Source organism: Hyaena hyaena, unplaced genomic scaffold (assembly GCF_003009895.1).
Source record: "Hyaena hyaena isolate Hyena2069 unplaced genomic scaffold, ASM300989v1 scaffold_389, whole genome shotgun sequence".
Lineage (NCBI taxonomy): Eukaryota > Metazoa > Chordata > Mammalia > Carnivora > Hyaenidae > Hyaena > Hyaena hyaena.
Genome location: NW_024081023.1, coordinates 1,498,266 through 1,524,116, shown reverse-complemented (window position 1 = coordinate 1,524,116; position 25,851 = coordinate 1,498,266). Strand labels below are relative to the sequence as shown.

The 25,851-nt window shown below is 49.6% G+C and overlaps 1 protein-coding gene across 1 annotated transcript in view; it reads left to right on the top strand.

Annotated features, from left to right (window-relative positions):
• ATXN1 (ataxin 1) overlaps positions 1 to 25,851 on the top strand; it is a 194,347-nt gene extending 168,496 nt beyond the window's left edge. Inside the window, exons 3-4 of the mRNA XM_039251494.1 lie at positions 5,271 to 7,365; positions 25,139 to 25,851. Of these exons, the coding sequence (XP_039107425.1) occupies positions 5,431 to 7,365; positions 25,139 to 25,669 (2,466 nt within the window). The 5' untranslated portion in view covers positions 5,271 to 5,430 and the 3' untranslated portion in view covers positions 25,670 to 25,851. The remainder of the gene's footprint in view (positions 1 to 5,270; positions 7,366 to 25,138) is intronic.

Genomic DNA, 25,851 nt, shown 5'->3' with positions numbered 1-25,851 from the left:
TTGTGCTCTCACCCCACACACCTCTCTCCATCCGGGAAGCCCCACGGATGACAGAGTTAAGCCTACTTTTCATAGTTAACCTAAATGAAGAACTGTCTGGAGTGCGTTACACAGACCTTCAGTTTAGCAGTAGAATAGAAAGGACGCTGGCAAGTCAGGACTTGGAGGATCCTTGGCAAGCCCCGGTGACCTCTCCTGTCGTGGCCAGGCTAAACGGCCCTGTGGTTTTCCCAGAACTGGCCCAGATGCATCAGGGGGTCCACACCAAGCTGGGTGTGCCGGTCAGAGCGGTTCCCTTTACGGCCATGACATTGGCGTGCGTTTTTAGGACTGGATGTATCCAAATTCTAGGAGTGGCTCCCGTGTAAAGCGGTTGTTATTTACAGGACTTGGACTCGGTGGGGACACGTTCCCACATCTTCCAGCTCAGAAGCCTCTCATTTTCCTATCATTTCTGAAAGAGCATAAACCCACAGTAGTGGGGGATATTTTTTTGAATTATAGCAGAGATGCAAGTGTGGGGCTTCTTTTGTTAAATTTTGTTTTTCTTCTTGGAGATGATGAAGTCTCGTATAAAATTGATGATAACAGCTTTTTTAAAGCTCGTTTCCTTATATTTTGTGAAGACACAAAGAAGAAGAAGAAAGGGAGCCTTTGATACTTAGAACTCTGTGGAGTCTAACTAACCCCCAAATAAACACTGGAATATTTCCTAAATATTAGCCTCTTATCTCCAAGGCTCCATCCATTCTGCTTTTGGTTTCTCAGCACCTCCTGCATCCGAAAAAGAGGCTAGAGATGTTTAATTTGCTTAGGAGCTTATGATTAGAAAATTTAATCTCATACCTGAGTTTCTGAAACCATCCTGTGCATATGAATCATCTGAAGACCTTTTAAAATGCAGAGTCTAATTTTTTTTTAATGTTTTTTATTTATTTTTGAGAGAGAGACAGAATCCGAAGCCAGCTCCAGGCTGTCAGCACAGAGCCCCACGCAGGGCTCAAACTTGTGAACCAGATCATGACCTGAGCCAAAGTCAGAGGCTCAATGGACTGAGCCACCAAGGCGCACGTTAAAATGCAGATTCTAAATCAGGAGGTCAGGAGGGCAGAGTGGGGCCTGAGATCCTATATTTCTTTTTTTTTTTTTTTAATGTTTTATTTATTTCTAGGAGAGAGAGAGAGACAGAGTGAGCAGGGGAGGGTCAGAGAGAGAGGGAGACACAGACTCCGAAACAGGCTCCAGGCTCCGAGCTGGCATTCAGCATAGAGCCCGACGCGGGGCTCGAACCCACGAACCACGAGGAGATCCTATATTTCTAAAGCTGCAGAGGATACTAGTGTTGCTGGTTTGATGCCTGCACTCTGGAGAGCAAAGCCTTATTGAACGGAGTTCAACTCTAAGATCCTAACAGAGGGATGGATTAATATGTAGATATAAAGACTCTTAAGACGCTTAAGATGAGTGCATTCAGAACAGAGATTCTCAGGCAAACTGTATGTAGTTAAAGCCTCAGTAAGTTTGTCTTGATTCATCCAATAACTTTCTTAATAATAATGTTTGAACAATGGGATCTGCATATATGGCTCTTTGGGAACTGAGCATTTCTAAAATAGTGTGTGGTCTCATGTTGGGAAGAAATGTTTCTGTGGTACACCCAGAAGTGAGCCCCCCAGGGGCCCAGCTAAACCATTGGTGTGTTTCAGCCCCAAGAAGGTAATGAGGGACACAGACGCCATTTGTCTGCAACTAGAAAGACCCTAAAAAGCAAAAATCCCATTCTCCTTTTTCCTCTTCTTCTATTTGGTTTTGTATCTCTCTCTGCCTTCCTTTTCCCTTCCCTGCTTTTCCACTTTCATAATATATCTCTCCATTCTTTCAATTCCATGAATACTCAAAGGCGTACCAGGGACCTGGTGGCAAGCTGTGGCGCCCTCTGGTGGTTCCCTGAAAATACAGCAAGACTCAATACGTACCCTCACGGTGCTTCTCCCTCCCTAATGGGAGATTCAGATAGTACAGAGCTAGTGAGCGTGAAGAAGGGACGCAGGCCCCGGAATTAGAGAGCCCCGCCTAAATTCTAAATGTGGGCGGAGGATGAGTTGAAATTTGTATCATTCAGGCGCTAGGCTGCTCCAAGTCCTGTGTTTGTCCCTAGATCCTTGATTTATCATTAATATTATCTGCAGAAGACATTTATCAATGGATCACTTTTCAGAAGAATAAATTGGAATCCGTGCATTAAGGCCAATATGTCTTGGTGTTCCGTTAGCAGAAGACGAGCCCTGGAGCCTGTACAGAGGTCTTGAGGGCCCCGCTAAGCCTGTGTCTCTCAAATAAACACTTAACACATAAACTAAGGCGCTACTGAGAACCAAGTCAGCATTCCTTTTCAGATTCACTAAATCTGGGTTCTTTAAGAAGTACCTTCAGAGGGGTTTTCTGGTTTTGTATACTGTGCATTCGGCTGTACAGGCAATTTTACATTTGCATTGCTAATGGACCTCTTCTGAATGTGTTTGACATTTTGCTTGGCTTTGAAAGGACTTTTATGCTGCTGCTTTTTCTTCCCTCCAGCTGCCTTGGGCTAATTAACCTATTCCCTTACTGGCTGGGCCTACTGTATGCAAATGGTCTCATTTTGGATTCTGACATATCACTCTTGCATGAACATCCCTAATGAAATCCTGTGGGGTTTTCTTGGCGCAGTGCTACCATGGAGCCAGCAGGGGGCGCATGGAACGGTTTGCTTTGAGTAGATCTAAATGACTTTGCTAGTTGATTTGCTAGTTGATCTGGGAATGTGGGAGCTTATGCAATTCTTTAAGTGACTCTCGAAATCTAAACCTAAAAGATCATTGCCAGCACTTTTTAAGCAGCCAGAAGGGGAAACTGGGTTTTTTTTATAATTTTGTAATTTAATTTTATTCTGTCGTTGTTTTGAACATGACACTGGCCTCCTAATTGATTTGCAAGTATTGCGTGTGAAGTATGTGCTGCACTGTTTATAAAAGACAGCTACTGAGAGCAGGGGCATTTTGAACGTATAAAAAGCCCTAGGTCGGGAGGGTAAATAATTGACATTAGTTCTTGAACACAGATATTTCTCCAGCATTAATGTGCTAGATCTTTTCACTTTATTTCTTGTTTCCATCTGTCTTTAATGTGCCTCTTTATGAAGAATAAAGTCCTGTTCTTATTGAAATGACCTTGGATGTTGAGACCCCAAATTTATAAACTTCCGCCTCATATCCCCCTGACCACAACCATTAAGGATAGGGACTGTCTCTTGAATCATCTTTTTATTGTGATAATCGGCCATGATGTTGAAGCAAGAGTAACCATGGCCACGAAAATCATTGGTCCAAAAAAAGTTACAGACTAGGCTGGGGTAGTGCAACTACACAGGAGAGATGAAGGGCAAGCTGGTGCAGGCAGAAGAGAGAAAGTGGCTATGTTAGTGACCGCGGGGATGTTCCCATTGCGTCAGCAAGGATCGAATGCTGAAGGCTGCTTGCTGCCTCGTGTTTGTTTTAAAATCAGATGGTAGAAGGGGCAGCTGGTGGCTCAGTCGGTTAGGCTCAGGTCATGATCTCGCGGTTTGTGGGTTTGAGCCCCTCATCAGGCCCTCTGCTGTCAGCGCTGAGCCTGCTTCTGGGTACACTGTGTCCCCCTCTCTCTGCCCCTCCCCAACCTGTGCTGTCTCTCTCTCTCTCTCAAAAATAAGTAAAACTAAAAAATAAGTAAATAAAATAAAGGTTGGGCCACCTGGGTGGCTCAGCCAGTTAAGCGTCTGACTTCAGCTCAGGTCACAATCTCACCGTTCATGAGTTCAAGCCCTACATCTGGCTCTGTGCTGACAGCTCAGAGCCTGGAGCCTGCTTTGGATCCTGTGTCTCCCTCTCTCTCTCTGCCCCTCCCCCGCTTATGCTGTTTCTCTCTCAAAAATAAACATTACAAAAATTTTACAAAATCAGATCATAGAAAAGAGGGTCTGGGTAGGAGAAATGCTCAAACCTAAAGCCCAGTGCCTCAGTTTCCCAGGATGCCAGCAGATGGCAGTGCTTGGGTCTGCAGCCGCTGCCTGTAAGGAGCACCCACATCTGCTTGTTCGCCCCGTTCCTGTGGGTTCCACTGATGGTCTGTCTGTTGCCAGTGGCCGTCCATTTGTCTGCACAATCACAGTGACTCCGAGGTCACCGGCCACTGAGGGACGGAGCTATATGTCCGTAAGAGCTGGCTCCCAGCCCACTATTTATAGATCGAGATTGAGGCGCCTGGGGCTGATTGATCTGAAAAGAGGTTTCATCTCTAGGGTTAATGGTGGGTTGGCCCTTTCCAACGAGAAAGGGAGAGAGCTGATGCGAAGAGAGAATGCAGAGACTACCTGGAAAGAAAGACAGAAAGGGGAAGGAAGCAAGCGTGTAACCGTCACTAAGGAGGAACCTTCAATGTGTCCGCCCTATCAGTGCACTTTTATTTTTTTGGTAACCATAACCATATTCATTTTTTAACTGTCTCACAGATTTCTCTTGGCTTTCTGTTACCCTATGAGTAGCTGTACTGGGAATTCTTTGGAAACTTGTAGAGAACATGATTATTTTTGGCTGGCTCTGCTGAGCTGGCGTGTGGTGCCGTGAGTGTGTGTGAGGGAAGACGGAATGGCTTTGGATGAGAGTATGGACCCTGAGTCAGGCAGAACTTTCGGGTAGTAGCTCTGCTAGGTGACGCTTCAGACCTTACACCTGAAGGTGGGCGGGGACCGCGGCCCCCCCCCCCCCACACACACACCTTACACCTGAAGATGGGCCGGGCCCCCTCCCCCGCTCCTCACCTGTCCCCTCCCAGCGCCTGTGTCTGAGGCTGACTTCCTCTGAGGTCACCTTTGCTGTGGGCTTCGTGTGATTTCCCAGCAAGGGACAGAAGAGGTAGAGAAGGGACATTTCTGAAAAGGAAATTTAAGAGCTAAATCATCTCCCCCCTAAGAAGAAAAGAAAAAACAAAGGGGATTGAGAACCCTGTCTTAGGAGATGGAGACGTTCTCAGGAGAGTCGTTGATGGCCATCCCAAGGCGTCTTCTGGAAGCTTCTGGCCTGCCCCATGTCATCATCTTCCCCATGTGCTCTCCAACTGGCCAGTGGCTTTTAGTCGCTTTCAGGCCGGGGCTGTGATCAGGTTTTGGGAATTCACGCGGAAGCCAGAGGCCTAGTCTCAGTCTGATATTTTGATTTCCTCTCCTCCCCCCCCCCACCCCCTCTGCCTCTCCCCAGATTCCAGAGCTGCTGCCGGCCGATCGCACCCACGGGGAGATGATTCCTCATGAAGAGCCTAGACCCTCCACAGAAATCCAATGTGACTTTCCATGTATCAGACTAAAACCAGAGCCAGCCAGCCAGTGAAGCAGTCACCGTGGAGGGGGGACGGCGAAAAATGAAATCCAACCAAGAGCGGAGCAACGAATGCCTGCCTCCCAAGAAGCGAGAGATCCCCGCCACCAGCCGGCCGTCGGAGGAGAAGGCGCCCGGCGACGGGCCCCGCGCGGAGGCCGCCGCATGGCTGGCGGGCGGCGCGGGGGGCCGCGGCCCGGGGGGCGGCAGGCTCGGCCCCGCCGCCGCCGCGCCGCCCGAGCTCGGTTTACCGCAGGGAATAGGTTTACACAAAGCGCTGCCCGCGGGGCTGGACTACTCCCCGCCCAGCGCGCCCCGGTCGGCGCCGGCCACCACCACGCTGCCCGCCGCCTACCCGCCGCCGCCGCCGCCGTCGGGGGCGCCCGTGTCCCCGGGCCAGTACGCCCACCTGCCGCACACGTTCCAGTTCATCGGGGCCTCGCAGTACAGCGGGCCCTACGCCGGCTTCATCCCCTCGCAGCTCATCTCCCCGACGGCCAGCCCCGTCCCCAGCGCCGCGGCCTCGGCCGCGGGGGCCGCCGCGCCGTCCCCGCGCGCGCAGCTGGACGCCTACTCCACGCTGCTGGCCAACATGGGCGGCCTGAGCCACGCCTCGGGGCACAAGGCTGAGCCGCCGCCGCCGCCGCCGCCGCCGCCGCCGCCGCCGCCGCCGCACCTGGGCAGGACCCCCGGGCTCGGCCCCGCCGCGTCGCCCCCGCCCGCGCCGCAGAGCCAGTACGTGCGCATCGCCGGCTCCCCGCAGGGCGCCGGGCGCGCGCCGACCCCCCCGGCCCTCCCCGTGCACCTGCACCCGCACGCGGCGATGCTCCCGCACACGCTCGCGCTGGCGCCCTCCCCGCAGGTCGTCGTGCACTACACCGACGCCGGCGGCCACTTCGTGCCGCGGGAGGCCGCCAAGAAGGCGGACAGGCTGCCGCAGGCCGCGCAGGCCAAGGAGCTCCTCAACGGCGAGATGGAGAAGGGCCGCAGGTTCGGGGCGCCCGCCGACCTGGGCCTGGCCAAGGCCGCCAAGCCGCTGCCCCACCCCTACGAGCCGCGGCACGTGGTGGTGCACCCGGGCGCCGCCGACTACGGCGGCCGGGACGCCTCGGGGGTCCGGGCCTCCGTGATGGTCCTGCCCACCAGCACCCCGCCCGCCGCCGCCGCCGCCGCCGCCGCCGCCGACCTGGAGGCGCAGCAGGCCGCGCACCGGGAGGCCTCGCCCTCCGCCCTCAATGACAAGAGCGGCCTGCACCTGGGGAAGCCGGGACCCCGCGCCTACGCGCTGTCGCCGCAGCAGGCTCTGGGCCCCGAGGGCGTCAAGGCCGCCGCCGTCGCCACGCTGTCCCCCCACACGGTCATCCAGACCACGCACAGCGCCTCGGAGCCCCTCCCGGTCGGACTGCCCGCCACCGCCTTCTACGCGGGGACGCAGGCGCCGGTCATCGGCTACCTGAGCGGCCAGCAGCAGGCCATCACCTACGCCGGCAGCCTGCCCCAGCACCTGGTGATCCCCGGCGCGCAGCCCCTGCTCATCCCGGTGGGCAGCGCGGACGTGGAGGGCTCGGCGGCCGCCCCCGCCATCGCCACGTCGGCGCCGCAGTTCGCCGCGGTGCCCCACACGTTCGTCACCACCGCCCTCCCCAAGAACGAGAACTTCAGCCCCGAGGCGCTGGGCACGCAGGCCGCCTACCCTGCCATGGTGCAGGCGCAGATCCACCTGCCCGTGGTGCAGTCGGTGGCCTCCCCCGCCGCCGCGCCCTCCGCGCTGCCCCCCTACTTCATGAAAGGCTCCATCATCCAGCTGGCCAACGGGGAGCTGAAGAAGGTGGAGGACCTGAAGACCGAAGACTTCATCCAGAGTGCGGAGATCAGCAGCGACCTCAAGATCGACTCGAGCACCGTGGAGAGGATCGAGGACAGCCCCCACCCGGGCGTGGCCGTCATTCAGTTCGCCGTCGGGGAGCACCGGGCACAGGTAACGCTCACCCCTCCCCTGCCCAAGGTAGGGGACCTTGACCCGTTGTCCTGTGAGGGCCTTCTGAGAGGCCGACCCTCGCGCTGGGCGGGGGGAGATTTGAGGGTTCTCATTCCACCCACCCTCCGCAGGGCCATTATCTTTCCCAGGGGGTTCATGAGGGACTGAGGTCCCAATGCCCCCAAGCATCCGCTGTGGGTGATGAATTCGCTTCTGTGCTCCTGGGGGGGGGGGGCTCCTAAAGGTGCCATCCTCCGGAGAGTAAAACAATCACCGCTCCACGTGTTTTGTCTGGTTTTGTTTTTATTCTGTAGTTGACATGAGGAACCCTGATTGAGAAACGCTTCAGGGCTCTAGGCCCTTCTAGGGGTCACTGCGCCCTTCTTATCTGCCAGGAAAAGGCGGTGCTGGTCTGGGCGGGGACATTCGATGGTCACAGTCACCATGTCCCGGTCCCACATCCGTGTTTTGAAACGTAGGTGCTGTTACTGTTACTTAGGTGTGGCGAGGCCGATACCGCTGCCGCCGTTGAAAAGGTAGCCTGTTACACTGGGATCCCAAGAAGACGGGTGACACCATGCAGGGCCACACGGGGAAGCACCAGCGTCAGTCGGGGGACAGGGGACAGGGAGTTAACGTGGATAAGAGCCTCGATTGTGGGAAGGAAGGAATGACACGGGGGGGGCGCAGGCTTAGGATTGGCTGGTGTGGATAATTTCAGGGAACTCTGGGGCACAGCTGTCCCTGGGGGCCTGCTGCCTGGGCCTGGGGTGACGAGGGCGGGTGGATAGGGGCCCCGGGAGAAAAGCCCAGCAGAGGAGGTGGTTGGGGGTGTGGGTGTGAAGATCTCTCCCCTGCAAGGAGTTAGCCAACCCTGGAGGGGCATCCCCAGTAGAGACCACAGGGCTCCGAGATATAAGCATTAAGAATGTGGGACATAAAAGGCCGGGTTAACACAGTCCAAGAATCCCAGGTGATCTCCTGGGCTCCTATTAAATAAGAACCGCCAGCGGTAAAATGCTATTACGGTGAGGAAGTATTATGGACTCTCTTAGTTTCTGTGGGCTCCTTCAGTGCTTTCTTTACAGTCTATTAAATCACTTGAACACCTTTATTCCGTGGCCCTTTGATATAAAGCAGCACCTTCGCTGTCTAAGTAGCTTAGAGTCCACCAGGTGTGGCCCCCAGGCTGGGAGTTTGCTCGGCCTGTTGAGCCCAGATCTCCTGGAAACGTTTCCATTGAGGACTTTGAAGAACCCCAAAGGTGACGGCACCTCCCTCAGGTTTGAATTGCAAATGGTCATGGGCATAGCTGATATTTGGGGCATTCCAAAAAAACAAAAAGACAAACTAGTTAATGGTTTAAATTGTTTGGGGCAGACTTTTAGGTTTTCAGGGAAGGTGGAATTTTCCAGTGTTTTCCAGAAGTGCATGTGAGTGACCAGATATCAGGTCTTGCACAGTGTCAGGGGGCCTGCATTGCCAAGAGCTTTTAGCCCCCAAAGGTTTCTTTTTTATGGTTACAGCATCACTACAGGCTTACTGTCTTCAGTTCAGGTCCAAGAAAGATGTGTCCAAGTTCAGATTTAAAAAAAGAGAGAGAGAAAAGCAGATTTTTTTTTAAGTGGCATCGTTATTTTGAACTCCCTGCCCGTCTGGGGTTGCCGCTCACTCCCAGCTGCCTGTGTCGTGTGGGAGGTGGGCACCAGAAGGAAAAAAGGAGTTGTCTTTGGCAGAATTCTCTCGTAACAGACTCCAGGTGAAGCTTGGAAATAAACAGGAATGCAAGGGAATGTGTTTTATTTTTCGGTTTTATTTATTTTTGAAAGAGAGAGAAACAGAGCACAAGCAGGGGAGGGGCAGAGACGGAGGGAGACACAGAATCCGAAGCAGGATCCAGGCGCTGAGCCGTCAGCACAGAGCCCGATGCGGGGCTCGAAGCCACGAACCGTGAGATCATGACCTGAGCCGAAGTCGGACGCTTAACCGACTGAGCGGCCCAGGCGCCCTGAATGTGCTTTTTCATGGCACCTGTCATCCTGAAAGCGTTATTGCGAATGGGGAGCAGCACAGGGAGCGGCGTTACTTGGGAATCCTGCCTGGTTCCTTACCTGTACCCCGTTCACCCTGAGAATACAGAACAGCCCCGGCTACGGCCGCGAGGCCCCGGCAGCCTCCTGGCCAAGAGCTTCCCAGGCCTCTTGAGCTTTCGAATCGACCTGGCAGTTCTGGACAAGGAAGCATCTCCGAGGCTTTTCCCTGCCCGAATCATCGCACGCCGGACGCTTGAATGATAGAGTAATCAATCGGCTTCTCCGGGAGTCTCATTTCCTCCCTGCAGCCAGACCGCAGGTCCCTTTGCCTGCATACGACCATACGACCAAGGTGCAAACGAGGAGGTGGGGTATTTGCAGCAGGTCTGACCTGGGGCGGGAGGGGGGGGTGGGGAGGGCGGGGGGAGTTGCCTGCCAAAAAGGTGGCTTGCTTTTTGAGCTATAAAATAAAAGTGCAAGGGCACCCCCCCCCCCCCGCCCAGCACAGCCAATGATTTGTCGCTTTACCCAGAAGCCTATCAGAAACAGGCTGACATCATCACTGCTAAAATACTCCAGCAGCTGTGTTTGCTACTAGTGACTGGAGAGAATCAGAGAGAGAGAGCAAGAAGGGGGAGGAGGGAGGGAGTCAGGGAACCGATATCTGGATTTAATTTACGTCCCAAGGGCCCAGAACTTTCCCCCCTCGTCCGCGTGGCGCTGAGGAGTTTGCTGCCCCCCACCCGGGCCTGGAGAATCAGCCCATGTCTTCTTGACTGGCTAGAAATCACTAACGCTTGCACCCGCGGGGAGATGTAGGAATGTGCAAATTGTTTTAACTTCATTAGCAAAAATCACAGAATTGATTGGGGAAGTTGTGGGAGGAGGGGTGGCTTTCTACACCCCAGACGGATGGCTTTATGACTCCAGGCTTAAATCCTGCGCACAGAAGGGATGCTTGACCTCAGAAAACCGACCGTGACCCCGCCACCCCCCTCCCGACGCAGCGGGCCACAGCCGGGTCGCCTCCGAGACACGTTGCAGTTTCCTCCCTCCCCAGGACAGGCAGACGATTCCTCGGACAAGGAGCCCACAACGCTTCTGTAATCCTTTGCTTTTCCGCCTCGCAGCACAGAGCTTCTAGAAACTACCCACCTTGGTTCAGCAAGCCAAAAACCAAACAGGGACGTGGAGGGAATCTTTGCTGACCTCAGGCTCATAATCAGCACCCAGACCTCCCGGGAACCAAGCCATCCCGAATGAAACTGAGAGGTTTTTCCTTTGGGAGATTATTTGAAGGAGCTGAACTGATGATTACTGTAGAGAGACACCCCCCCCCGCCCCCCGCCATGTGTCGTCTCCAGCTGAAGCTATGGACGAGGCAGCGTAGGAGAAAACACCGCTGCCTGTTTGTCCCGGTCCCCATGGCATTGCCATAGCCAGGGTGGCACTGCTCTCTGTCCAGGCAGCATCTCTGCACCTGTGCTCACCCCACTGCCGTGGGAGAAGACACGGGGACTCCCAGGTGTGTTCTGGCCCTTGGTGGACACACTGCGTGTCCTTCCTCTCGGGCTGGAGGACAGCTGGCACGTCGCACCCAGAAGGGAGAGCCTCCCTGCTTCCCTCGTGCTTAGTGACTCCGCGTGAAAGTCCCAGTAGACCACAGAATCGCTTCCCTTGGGCCTCACTCCCACGTACAACAATCCACTTAAAATCTCCTGCAGGATGGAGTGTGTAAGCACGTGGCAAGTCCAGAGGGATCTACCGGCACTAGCGTGAGCCAGTGCAATTCACGAGGAGAACGGGGCACCCTCTGAGTGGGAAGCGTGGTAGCCGGTAGGAAAACGCAGTCGGAAGGGCTCTTCCCCTCCTCCATAGCGCGGGGGCCCCGCACACACGGGCACAGGTTAGCCCACAGATACTGTGTCGCGCATAGTGTCTCAGCCTTCCGGTCGGCTTTCATCGTGGGAAGAATTAGGGTGCTTGTAAGGATTAAGGAAAATGTGTTCAGAGGAACCAGCACAGGATGTAACACCCAGTGGGCCCTTGATTATGTTCGTGTCCCTCCCTTCTTCAACTTCTGCAGCTTTGGCCCTGAGAAGAGAAAAGGTAGCTTTGGAAAAATAAATAAAAGGCATCATGCTCTACAGAGAATTTATGGGGCGCGGCCTGGGTGGCTCGGTCAGTTAAGCTGACCTCGGCTCAGGTCATGATCTTGCGATTTGGGAGTTCGAGCCCTGAGTCGGGCTCTGTGCTGACAGCTCAGAGCCTGGAGCTGCTTCGGACTCTGTGTCTCCCTCTCTGCCTCCCACTCGAGCTCTGTTTCTGTCTCTCAAAAATAAATAAAAGTTTAAAAAGAATTTAATAAAATAAAAAGAGCTTATGAAAGGTGATGCAGTCTAGAAAAAGCCCAGAAAGAAGGATGAAGTTCTCTAACATGCGCAGTAAGCCGGTTTTACCCTCCTGGGGCGTACTCCCTAAGCACGTTCCACAAGCCCTCCGGGAACCCTAAGTGACCTGCGAGCCAGTAGGCAGAGAGATGAACTGTATTTTTCTGAGCGTGAGCTGGACTGGAGGGCTGCGCTGGTGGCCCCGCCATCCACAGTCGTAAGAGACCCAGAAATGGAGGTTTCAGGTGCCTCTCCTCTGCCAGGTGCCCGCTGGGGGAGCCCCTGCCCAGGACAGCCCCGCCCAGGGAGGTTTCGGCTTCCATCCGTCAGGCGTGTTCTGTCTGCGAGCAGCCTCTGCATCCCCGTCTCGTGCTCCCCAGGCTCAGCTTTGCTAAAGAGTGACACAAGGGGCGCCTGGGTGGCTTAGTCGGTTGAGCGTCCGACTTTCACTTAGGTCATGATCTCGCGGTTCGTGGGTTCGAGCCCCGCGTCGGGCTCTGTGCTGACTGCCAGCTCGGAGCCTGGAGCCTGTTTCAGTCTGTGACTCCCTCTCTCTCTGACCCTCCCCTGCTCACGCTGTCTCTCTCTCTCTCCTAGAAATAAATAAAAAACATTAAAAAAAATTTAAAAAAAAAAAAAAAAGAGTGACACAAAACTGCCTCGATGGTATTGTAGTAAATTTTATTTTAATTTTTTTAATGTCTACTTATTTTTGAGAGACAGAGCATGAGCAGGGGAGGGGCAGAGAGGGAGGGAGACACAGAATCCGAAGCAGGCTCCAGGCTCTGAGCTCTCAGCACAGAGCCCGATACGGGGCTCGAACCCACGAACCGCAAGATCATAACCAGAATTGAAGACAGACGGACGCTTACTAGCCTGAGCCCGCCAAGCACCCCATAGTAAATGTTATGTGTAAAGTGCTCCAGGGCGACACTTTTCTTGGACTGTGTCTTTGCTAACTGGCGAGCTCCTTACCGTGTTCAGGCTGTCTCTCACTTCCCTGATCCTCTCGAGGTGACTGCCTCCCTTAACCTCCGTGGTGGTTGCTTAACATCCACTGCCATCTTCCTCTCGCAGCTGTCCTGGGGTGCGCGTGCACGTGTGTGTGTACACGCATGTGCACGTGCACACGCGTATAGCATATTACAATAATGTCCTTGCTGCACGTCTGCCAATGGCTCTTCTTTCATTCCACTGTTTCTAATTTGACGGCGATGTTATGTGACTCATCAGTGACAGCATTGTGCTCTAATGGATTAGCCGGTGCCTAAAATTCACCAGAGCCCTCATGCAAGCGACACAGAAGTCTGTAGACCGACTTGCCAACATTTCACACGTGGGGCTTGGTGGGAAAGAATCCTAATGTATGAAAAAATACACAGTGACCATCCTGTGTGCCATAGCCCGGAGCTGGATCCGGAGTCTAGTTGTTGGTGATAATCCTCTCGGTGTGAATGCCAGAAAGGCTCCACCAGAGAAGTGGCATCAAACCACATTTTATTTATATGTCTGCGTCCCCTTCAAAATAAAAAAATTTTTTTAAAAAGGAAAAATGCTCTCTTTCAGCCCGTGTGTGATTTCGGTGCATCCCCAACCAGGTCTTACCTGTATGATTGAATGAAGCAGACTCCCGTTGCTGCTTATAGCTGGTTGGTAATTAATTAGGCATTATTGTTTAAAGTCGTTTTACTTTAACGGGGAAAAAATGGCGCAGAAAGTACAGGGATTCCCAGACACCTAGTTTCCCCGTTAGGAAAATCTCGCTTCTATACGGTTTTTGTTACAGTGCATGAGCCACTTTATTAACCTAAGTCAGGAGCTTTCGTTAAGGCTCCCTCTGCTTTCTGCGGTTTGGTCAAATACGTCATGTCATGTCCTTGGAATTCTTGTGTTATTCAGAGTCTTTGCACGCCCTAAAAATCTGTGTTTCACCTCTGCGTCCTTCCCATCTCCCTCCCGGAGCCCTGACAACCACTGATCTTTTCACATCTTTGTAGTTCTGCCTTTTCCAGAATGTCATCTAGCTGGAATCACACAGTATGTAGCCTTTTCAGACTGGCTTCTCTCCCTTAGCAATATGCATTCAAGGTTCCCCCCTGTCTCTTAGGGGCTTTGATAGGGCATTTCTTTTTAGCACTGAATAATATGCTGTTTTCCTAGGGCACACCTTTTAAGACCCCAGGGGAGGGGGGCAAGTGAGATAGAATCTGTCACCCCAGTCACCTGTTGGGTCAGATCCTAAAGGGCCCCCCACTGCCACAGTGGGGGCTCTGGGAGTCAGGCTACAGAGTATGAGAAGAACCCAGCGTATCATTTGGGATTTGTGTTTGGGGGCATCTCCATGCGAGGGTGTGGGTTTCCCGAACAAGCCTGAGTCAGGTTTAGTGTTCAACGTGATAAAATGTTTAAGTAGAACACTCACAGATATTCTCCACTCGACTAAAGAGTTGTGACTGCTTTTATTAGTGATTTTTAAACACCGAAATAAATGGGTCTCTCACTTATCCCCGTGATCGTTGCTGCAGGGTTTTCTGAGTTTTCTGGATGTTGAGAATATACATAGTCATGCACACTGGCCTTCAAAGGAAGCAGATTGACTTTTTTTTTTCCTGCTGGTAAAACGGGATCAAGCATTTCACTTGCAGACGGAGTTGGCAATTCCCAACTTAATAATTTCACCCAAAGCAAGACGCCTTCACTGAAGCCCAGCTTCTGAGAGATCCCATTGATCCCGGATATCGGCGGAGTTTGGGGTAGTGCCAAGCAAAAATGTTTTGTAAAACAGATGCCCTTAGCATTTGTGAAAACACAGAATTCTCGTGGAGGAGAGGGGAGACATATTTAAACAACAGACGTTTTGTTTTCTTTATATCTTGTTTTTGGTGATATGTACATATGTGTGTATATAGACATAGCACCAATCTAAGATTGAAATCGACAACCCAACGGCATACATAAGTGGATATGCATACAGTGTTTAGATGCACTGGTAGTTGACTAAATAGTTAAAGGGATTTTTATGTAACATACACACCGAGGAGCTAAAAATGATCTTAAAGAGTCCATCATGAGCCAGACCAGGAAGTAATGCTGAATAAACAGTCATCAGCCCAGAAGTGAGGCTGCGTTGCCTCTGTCTTGACTCTCCCATCCCGAATAGAAACTCTAGGTGATTGTTTTAGAGGTTGGTTTAAGAGGGCTGAAGAGAGGGAGGGGGTGGGCGGATTTCTCCTCCAAGCAGCCGCAAGCTAACGCAGAGGAGGGCAGGAAAGGGTGGGAGAGGATGGGAGGTGATTCACCCCTAAAAAGGAGGGTGCTGGCCACAAGGCATCCAGAGATGAAAGGCAGAGGGGCCTCAAGCTGACATAGGACAAAAGCTATTCATGCTCACAGTCCATCCTGCAGACTGCTCAGAGTGCTTGGGAAAGAATGTATTTATGGGTTGAAAAAAATGGGCCGTGTGGAGCTGCCAGAAGTTATATAACACGCTTTGGTTTTATATGGCACTGCCCTCCTGAATATAGTTTCACTGGGGTTTAATCAGAGACCGTTTGAAGCCCGACATGATCGTAACATGAATTAATGATCGTTAGCACCTCTGAAAGAGCAAAAGGGAACTCAGGAGTGGAGGGAAGGTAGCTGAAGTACGATTCCGCGAAGTCATGAGCAGCCTGACCGGGGAATGATGAGTTAAGGCAGCTATCGCTCAGCCCAGAAAGCCGCCTGTTCAGGGGTGAGCCAGACCCAGGGAAAGCTCTGCTCCTCTCCCAGGGGAGGACGTGCGTCCAATTTAGTCCCAGCTGGTGAAAGCAAGCAAGGTCAGGCAGAGCCTTCCAGTGTCTCAACATTGACCTCTGTTGGTCGATGGTGGCATTGCAGTGTTTTTACATACAGGAAGCAGCGGCGGGGACTGAACAGGCTGGAAAGTATCCTACACTCTGGTGATCGAACAGTTGAGCAAAACAGGCAACGTCTCAGGCCTCCCAGAGTATATGGTCTTGAGGGAGCCTGGAGGAATCAGTAAAACGGGCAAACAAATATGTAAGCAAATTTTTATTCTTTTTTAACATTTTTTAGTGTTTATTTTTGAGAGAGAGAGAGAGCGCGCGCATTAGTAGGGAAGAAGAGGGGTGTGGGGGGAGACACAGAATCTGAAGCAGGCTCCAGGCTCTGAGCCGTCAGCACAGAGCCCAACGCGGGGCTCGAACCCACAAACCGCGAGATCATGACCTGAGCCAAAGTCCGGACGCTCAACCGACTGAGCCGCCCAGGTGCCCCATGTGCAAATTTTTAAAACAACGCCCCAAAAGATAAGAAGTGATAGGGAAAAAAATAAAGCCGCCCAGAGAGGGTATGGATACTAGGGATGGAAGGTCATTTCTTTAAATAGGGTGGTCAGTGAAGCTGTCTCTGAAAAGGGGAATGGAAGACAGCGGTACACAGGGCAGAAAGGACTCCACATGGAGGGAACACAGATGCCCAGGCCCAGAGGCTCAAGTGTCTTTTGGAGTTAAAGGATCGACAAGGAGACAGATGTCACTGCAGTGCAGTGATTGGGGGCAGGGTGACATGCAGGCCGCACTGGGCTCATGATGGCAACTTTTTCTTCCAGTGAGGAGCTGCCTTGGCCAAGGCAGTGGTGGTGAAGGCAGTAAGAAATGGTCTCAACCTGCATATATTTGGAAGAGGGGACCGACAGCATTTGCTTGTAATTTGGAGGTGTGCCGTGTGCCAAAGAGCCTGGCAAATGCTGACTCCCAGGCCCTTGACTTGAACCCCTGGAAGAATGGGAAGGCCATTCACGGGGGGTGAGGGTTAGAACAGAGCGGTCGCTAGTGGGCAGGAGCATATCAGGAGATCTATCTTGGACACGTAAAGTTTGAGTTGCCAGTAGCCACCCCAGTGGACGCCATCAGCTAACATGGTGGCCATTATCCAGCTACGCCCTCGTGAAGTTACTTGTTTATTTGCACATCTCGCCTCCCCACAGAAGGCAAGAACTGAATGTTCAACTACAGGTACTGCTGTCCAGTCCTTAACACTTAGCAGGTGCTCTGGGTTATGGATCAAAGCTGATTGCAAACTCTGGAGTGTGAATACTTGATCGGTAATATTTTGAAGCTCTTGGTGCTATAGGGAAGACCCACCTGGGTCTCTAATTCAAGCACTTCACATATTCATCGGTCTGGTTTAAAGTAATATCCTGTGACAGAATCACCCCGTCTTTGTTTCATGTCGAAAGCAGTACCTGTTGGCAATGGTGGCGTGTTTTGAGGTAGATAATGCTCTTCATCAAGGGCAGATGAAGCAGATAGACCTTCCCATGTATCGTCTCATGGAAAAAATCCTTTGCTGTGATTTCTTCAGTAACTGTTAATGATCAGCTAACCTTTAAGAATGTTTACGTCCTTCTGACAAACCTAATTATGAAACAAGAATAGATTTGTTATGAATACTTTAGTGTGCTTACTGGAGGTATATGCAACAAGAGTTTGACTTTTACCAGAGAAAGAGGAAAAAAATCACTTATTTTAGGTCACATATATGCAGGCAAAAAAAAAATACATTATTACCTAGATAATTCAGTCTACAGAATTAGGGAGGAGAATAATATTAGTGAGGATAAGTATCAGCGAGGATAAGTAATTAGTAAGGACAAAAACAACGTTTGGCCTAAACTATCCGGTCCACTGCTTACAATGATCAGATTATCGAACAGTCTTTTGCTCGCAATTTGCACAGACCCAGCTGAAGATGGGCAAAGTCACATCTTTTCCCAGGATAGCGGGGTTTCTCTGGGAGGGGCCAAAGCCAGAATTGAGGAGGAGGGGATCAAGAAGAGCAAGGCTTTGAAATGGTAGAGAAGATTTTCCCAAAGCTATCCAGTTAGAAATATATTTTATTATCATGAGCTCTTTTTAGTCCATATCTCAAATATTCTCTCTCCTCGTCACTTTTCTTACATGAGTTTTCAGGTAGGCCGTTCAAGTTATAGACCATGTTGCAGTAACATTTCATTCTAAGACTGGTCTTTGAAGTTTTGAGATGAAAGTAATGAAGGGCTTTCAAAATGCCCCAAAACATGATGGTGCATATAATGGGAAGCATATGGATCTGCGTCATAGCTATTGGAATTACCAGTACTGTTGCCTCTTATAAAGTCCTCAAAGACAAGTTCTTCTTAAAAATTAGTCGACACAGAAGACCATGGGGAAGGGAAAGAGGGAAAAAAGTTACAGGGAGAGAGAGAGGCAATCCATAAGAGATTCTTAAACACAGAGGACAAACTGAGAGTTGATGAGGCGTGGGGGTAAGGGGAAAGTGGGTGATGGGCATGGAGGAGGGCACTTGTTGGGATCTGCACTGGGTGTTGTACGGAAACGAATTCGACAATAAATTGTATTTAAAAAATTAGTCGACAGATACTTGGTAACGTGTGGATGTTTGCAGTGAGATTTGTTTACGAGTAGACAGTAAATGTTATTATGTTCAGAATATGAACTATTATTGGCTGCTCTGGGGATTTCTAGAATGTGGCTCCCACACCAGGAACCTGTCCATTAGTAGGCACTGGGCTGTCTGTCAGCAAGGAGACAGACTCTACCCAGTAGAAGGGATCATTTAGGAAAAGGCAAAGCCAAAAGAGAGGCCAGAGTGTTTCTAAAAACAGTTTATGGTATGAGGAACATCACATTACCTCCAACTGGTATTCAGGCAGAGATAAGCAGATAGATTCTTAGGAGGTATTTACACTTGAGCACTTTGTTTCTGTGACTTTCAGTTGCAGCTAAGGAATCCCCACTTGAGGGGGCCTGGGAGGCTCAGTCAGTTACGTGTCCAACTTTGGCTTAGGCCGTGAGCTCAAGGTTTGTGGGCTCAAGCACCAAGTCGGGCTCTGTGCTGACAGCTCAGAGCCTGGAGCCTGCTTCCGATTCTGTGTCTCCCTCTCTCTCTGCCCCTCCCCTGCTAGCACTCTGTCTCTCAAAAATAAATGTTAAATTTTTTTTTAACATTTATTTATTTTTAAGAAGCAGAGATAGAGCACAAGTTGGGGAAGGGCAGAGAGAGAGGGATATACAGAATCCAAAGCAGGCTCCAGGCTCAGTTGGGGCTCAAACTCACGAACCATGAGATCATGACCTAAGCCAAAGTCGGACAGTTAACCAACTGAGCCACCCAAGTGCCCCATGTTAAAAGAATTTTTTTAAAGAATTCTCACCACTTAAAGCACGATTTGTCCTTTCTGCTCAGCCTATGATGTTAATGCTCTAAGAGGCTTGGGTTGGGATTTATGGAGTTTGCTCCAAGTTGGTCCTTCCCACTTGGAACCCATTGGGCATCCTGATCTTGTAATGTAACTTGTAGATATGTTTGTACATACATATATGCAAATATACAGGTGTGTGTGGTATAATGCAGTTCTGTAATTGAATATCAGCCACACCACCCACGTATGTAGGGAGACTAGAATTGTATGAGTAGATACAAAGCAGACACTACTTCACAGTTTTTGTGGGGGTTTTTAATTTTGTAATTTTTTTTTATTTATTTCTGAGAGAGAGAGAGAGGCAGCGTGAGCAGGGGAGGGTCAGAGAGAGAGAGAGAGAGACACAGATCTGAAACAGGCTCCAGGCTCTGAGCTGGCAGTCAGCACAGAGCCCAACGCGGGGCTCAAACCCACGCACCGTGAGATCATGACCTGAGCCGAAGTCGGACGCTTAACTGACTGAGCCACCCAGGCGCCCCTACTTCACAGTTTTCTGAGCCATGAAATAAATCCATGAGCTTATGCCATTGGATCTTCTTTATTTCAAGTGACATTTAGCACTGTTGGGGGTAGTGGGAATGTTAAATTCCTCTCTTTTAATGGTATTATAATATCTTTGTTCACAGAGGCAGGGATCAGGAGCATAGGGAAAGACAATGCGTTTGGGTCCAGCAACTGGGATTAAATCACTATTCTGTGTATCTTATAGTGAGGATGTTAGGCAAGGGATGTAATCTGTCAGAGACGATAGTTCCTTATGTGTCGAATTGGAACAGTAGTACCTTTTTCACTAGTTTGTTGTGAGAATAAACAAAGTATTTTTTGTGAAGTTTGTACCTAAATGGTTGACAGATAGCAGACGTTCAAAAGTTTTGAGCTCTCCTTACATTATTAAAATAGCCCAGAACAATGAAGTCTTCCCCCCAGATAATATGCACGTTTTTATGGGCTCATGCTCACACACACACTATAGTAACCAACTTGCATATAAATTCATTCCTGTTGTTCCCTCTATAAATACTGTGCCTTTTATAGAGCAGATAAAGTATATCATTTAAGAAGTGTGTGTAGAACTAAATCAATCATAGTTATCAAGGGGCGCCTGGGTGGCTCAGTTGGTTAAGCATCCAACTTCAGCTCAGGTCATGATCTCACGGTTCGTGGGTTCGAGCCCCGCGTCGGGCTCTGTGCTGACAGCTAGCTCACAGCCTGGAGCCTGCTTCGGATTCTGTATCTCCCTCTCTCTCTGGCCCTCCTCTGTTCATGCTGTCTCTCTCTCTCTCTCTCAGAAATAAACTAAAAAAATTTAAAAAATCATAGTTATCAAAAAAGATGAAGCAGATAAAATAGAAGGCCACAATCCGTATAAATTACATGGAAATTTACTACTTTTGGGGTTTGGGGGTATTTGATTATTTTTTTAAGTTTATTTACTTTGAGAGCGAGAAAGAGAGAATCCCAAGCAGGCTCTGCACTGTCAGCACAGAACCTGACACGGGGCTCGAACTCACAAACCATGAGCTCATGACCTGAGCCAAAATCAAGAGTCAGATGCTTAACCAGCTGAGCCACCCGGGCATCCTTAGGTTTGAGTGCTATTTTAATTACTTATGTGTTTGTGTATGTGTGCCTGTATATAAAATTCAACAGAACGTCTTTAATATTATTATATGTAGTCAATATTATTTTGATTTACCCCCATCTGTCATTTTCCTTGTTCTTCATTCCTCCCTGCATGAACAAATTTCCACCTAGACTGATTTTTTCCTCCACCTAAAGAATACTCTGTAATATTTTCTGTAGTGCAGATCTCCGGTGGTGAATTCTCTTAATTACTATTCACCTGAAAAATGTCTTTATTTTGCCTTCATTCCTGAGGGATCCTTTTGCTCAATATAGAGCGCTTGGTTGCCAATTCTTTTTCTTTAATGCTCTAAGGATATTCCATTGTCTTCTGAACAAAATGGTTCCATTTTTTTAAGTCCGTACATTTTCATTGAAGGAATTTTACATCTGATTCCTCCCACTGCCAGTCCTCTTCCTTCTTCCATCGTCAGAATCACAGTCTTCAAAATAGCCATGTTAGAAAGAACGTCTGTTGAGTCCCGAAGTGTCACTGTCACTGCCAAGTTCTTTCAGTTGGGCTTCTCTGATCTCCGCTTGACCACGGACACACATCCAAAGGTCCTCACTTGTGATCTTTGCCTTGCTGTTGGGCTTGCTTAGCTCGTGACAAAGACTTAGACAGTAGGAAAAACAAATTCTCTTTTGCAACTCAGAATCATGGTTGAATGTGAGTTTGTTTTGTTTTTTTAATATTTTTATTTCTTTCTAGGAGAGAGAGAGAGACAGCGTGAGCAGGGGAGGGTCAGAGAGAGAGGGAGTCACAGACTGAAACAGGCTCCAGGCTCTGAGCTGGCAGTCAGCACAGAGCCCGACGCGGGGCTCGAACCCACAACCGCGAGATCATGACCTAAGCGAACGTCGGACGCTTAACCAACTAAGCCACCCAGGTGCCCCTGAATGTGAGTTTTGACACAGATAAGAAGGAATGTGATACCTAAAATAGTCCCTTGGGGCGCCTGGGTGGCTCAGTCGGTTGAGCATCAGACTTCAGCTCAGATCACAATCTCACGATTGGTAACTTCGAGCCCCACGTCAATTGAGTGTCCAGCGTCAGCTCAGGTCATGATCTCACAGTCTGTGAGTTTCAGCCCCGTGTTGACTTTGTGCTGACAGCTCAGAGCCTGGAGCCTGTTTCAGATTCTGTGTCTCCCTCTCTCTCTGCCCCTCCCCTCTTCTCTCTCTCTCTCTTTCTCTCCCTCTCTCAAAAATAAATAAACATTAAAATAATGCTTTTAAAAATAAAATAGAACAAGATAGTCTCATTATTTTCAATGAGAAGTCAAGTGTGAATGTAATTGTTGCCCATTTGGAGGTAATATATATTTTGTTCTAGAGGCTTTTAGGATTTATTTTCCTGTCTTTGGTTTACAGCAGTTAAATTCCGCCCTGCCTAGGTGGAAATCTTTTTATTTTTCCTGTTTAGGGGTTATGTGGATTATTGTCTCATACCAAGTTTTGGAAAATTTTTAGCTAGTATCCCCTCACAAATGTTACTTCTGCCCTGTGATCTCCCTCTCCTCCTGGGAGGATTCAATGTATGTGTCTGTTATATCTTCTCAGTGTGCCTTCTATGTCTCTCACACGTCTTCTGCGTTAGCGAACCTTTTGTCTGTGTTTCGTCCTGTACAGTTTCTTCCGAAGCCTGAATTAAGGAATCCAGTTCGTTAGTTCTGTCATCAACCACATTTATTCTGTTGGAAAATCCATTGCATTTTTTTAATTTTAGTGAATATACGTTTCTTCATTTCTAGAATTTCCATGGGTCTTTGGAACATAGATTCTAGTTCTCTACCAAAATCCTCAAGCTTGTCTTTAATCTCCTTAAATATTGTAAACTTAGGCCATTTTATTTTTTCATTTATTTTTCTTAATTTTTTGTAACATTTATTTATTATTGAGAGACAGAAAGGGACAAAGCATGAGCGTGGGAAGGGCAGAGAGGAGGGGAGACACAGAATCCGAAGCAGGTTCCAGGCTCCAAGCTATCTACACAGAGCCTGATGCAGGGCTCGAACTCATAAACCATGAGATCATGACCTGAGACAGTCAGACACTTAACCGACTGAGCCACCCAGGCGCCACTATTGTTTTTATTTTTAAAAATATTTTTTAAAGTTTATTTTTTGAGTGAGAGAGAGAAGAGTGCCTGTGAGCAGGAGAGGAGCAGAGAGAGAGAATCCCAAGCAGGCTTCATGCTGTCAGTGCAGAACCTGATGCAGGGCTCATTCTCACGAACCTATGAGATCATGACACTGACTGAGCCACCCAGGACCCTCCCCCCTTTAATAAGTCTTTTTAAAAAATGCTTATTTATTTATATTTGAGGGGAGTAAGTGGAGAGAGAAGGAGACAGAATCCTAAGCAGTCCCTGCACTATTACTACAGAGCCCAGTGTGGGGCTCAAACTCACAAATGGCGAGATCATGACCTGAGTCTAGGTCATTTTAATGTCTGTGTATCTGATATATCAGAAGCCCCTGAGGGCCTGCTTCTATTATCTGTTGTTTCTACTGGGTTTTTAATCATGTCCTCTGGTCTATTTGTGGACCTCATCCCTCTTTTTTATTGAATGTCTTTTATTTGAAAATAATGTCAAATAATTATTTTATTCGGAAATAATCCACGACTTTACCCCGATTTTCGGGACTAAGATGATTAGAATCTGACCTTCAGAACTTGAGAAGGCCTGTCTGCTTCTGGCTCCTTACTTCTAGAGTAGAGCACTTTGGGGTCACAGTCCAAAAAAGTGGAGCTCGCCAGAGAGCACCTTCCCCCGATATACCAGAAGGGTACCCTGAATTTCTTTCCCTTCCGCCCCCACCCCCCACCATGCTCTTGAGATTACCAGAAGTCCACTTGGTTTTAAAACTGTTCCAGTTTGGAATCTGCAAATGCCCTCAGGCGAAAATAGCCCGAAATACTAGGCTTAAATCTCTAGACCGTCACCCTTTTCCTGAACCGTCCCCGGTGAGTTTTCACTACCTTATTTTCTGTCTGGTGCCGTAAGAAATAATTTTTTACATTCCACCCTTAGTTTTTGTCTATTTGGTTTTTGCTCAGAGTATTTGGTTGTCCTCAGCAAGAAGACTGGTCCGAATGGCTTATTCCACTACTTCTAGAAAAGCCATTGAAAATTGCCTCTTTAAAATGACTTCCTTGGGTTTTTTTTTTTTTTTTATGTAGCGTAAAGTTGAAGAAAATAAATTTCTTGGAGAATTAAACTTTTAGAACCTCAAGTGCATTTTGGCGTAATTTAATGGTAACAATAAGACTCACTGGACAGTTTGCACATCCCTACGCACACTAGCCTATCTCCTTGCCTTTGTTCACGCTCTCTACTTCTAGGAATGCCTTCTTGCATCCACACCTGGACTCCGCCCTGATTCTTTGTTATAACTCAGCACAGTGTATCCTCATCCAGGAAGACTTCCTTAATCACCTCTTCTTCAAACCAGTCTATGCCTTTCCTCTGCCCTCCAACAACTTCATGTTGTAGTAAAGTGTCACAGCCCCACTCGCCACATTGATTGGCTCTTATGTTCATGTACTCCTTCTGCCTGCTTGCCTGTGCTCCCCTCTGGGACCAGGACTTTTCAGTTTATTTGCTGAGCGCCGTGCATGCATGGCACATGGTGGCAGAGAAAACAGCAGCTATGGAGAGGATAGTGAGCTCTCCCGGCTTTTGATACTGGTTTTCAAACCAATGCACAGACTGATTTGAGTACCCGGAGCTTGACCTTGGGCGGGCCAAGTACTTGAGCTCTCTGTGTCCAGTTTACCCTCTCCCCAACACCGTCCACGCCTCTCCAAATGCTGCCCAGCTCTCAGGGTCCCAGGAAAACGGGGAAGCCGTCCCTGTTTACTGCAGCCTTCACCGGCTCTGCTCTCCTGGGTTCCTGAGTACACACTCATTTACCCGATAAATATTTATTAAGCTTCAGCTGTATACCAGGCCCCTTTTAGGGAATATGTGGATATAAATGGGTGAGTGGTGCCTGGTGGAGGTTGCATCCAGTCTCATTCTGATTCCTGATTAGCTCTGTCCTACGTGAGAATCGCTTTTGTCCAGTGAGCCGATAAAGCGCAAGACTCTATCTTGTGCTCCAGTTTCCCCGCAGAGCCTCGCTCGGCCGGCGCTGAACACCGAGCCCCTGTTCATCATTGCAACCCATTTGTTTTCAAGGAGGCCAGCTATAGAGCTGATACTCAGTAAAATGATACTGCGAACACTAAATGGCCTTTTTTTCTCTTACTGCCTTCTACCCACCACCTATCTATGGTGAGTACAGGTACAGCAGATGAGCCTCATTTGTGCGCGTTGGCGGATGACCTTTGTGGACCGTCTTATCCCCTCCCCCTTTGGCTTATGTACACGTGGGTGTGTATGAAATAAATACTAAAACGTCTTCATCTGTTTCCTTCCCCTTTGCCCTCTCTGTCTCCCACTGTCTCCGCAGGTCAGCGTGGAGGTGTTGGTAGAGTACCCTTTTTTTGTGTTTGGACAGGGCTGGTCATCCTGCTGTCCAGAGAGAACCAGCCAGCTCTTTGATCTGCCGTGTTCCAAACTCTCGGTTGGGGATGTCTGCATCTCGCTGACCCTCAAGAACCTGAAGAACGGCTCTGTTAAAAAGGGCCCGCCCGTGGATCCGGCCAGCGTCCTGCTGAAGCGTTCAAAGACCGACGGCCTCGCGGCCAGCAGACACAGGTACGCCGAGCAGGAGAATGGCATCAACCAGGGAAGTGCCCCGATGCTGTCCGAGAACGGCGAACTCAAGTTTCCAGACAAAGTTGCATTGCCTGCAGCGCCCTTGCTCACCAAAATAGAACCCAGCAAGCCGGCGGCCACGAGGAAGAGGAGGTGGTCGGCACCCGAGACCCGCAAGCTGGAGAAGTCGGAAGACGAGCCACCTTTGACTCTTCCCAAACCTTCTCTAATCCCTCAGGAGGTTAAGATTTGCATCGAAGGCCGGTCTAACGTAGGCAAGTAGAGGCAGCGTGGGGAAAGGAAATTCGGCTCTCCCTTCTCATTTGTATCCAGATTACTGTACTGTAGGCTAAATAACACAGTATTTACATGTTACCCTCCTTAGGTTTCTGTTATAACCTTGTCATTAGAGTTACAGCTGGTGTTGCAGCAGGAGACCGGGGCATATGCTTTTCCAGGAGTGAC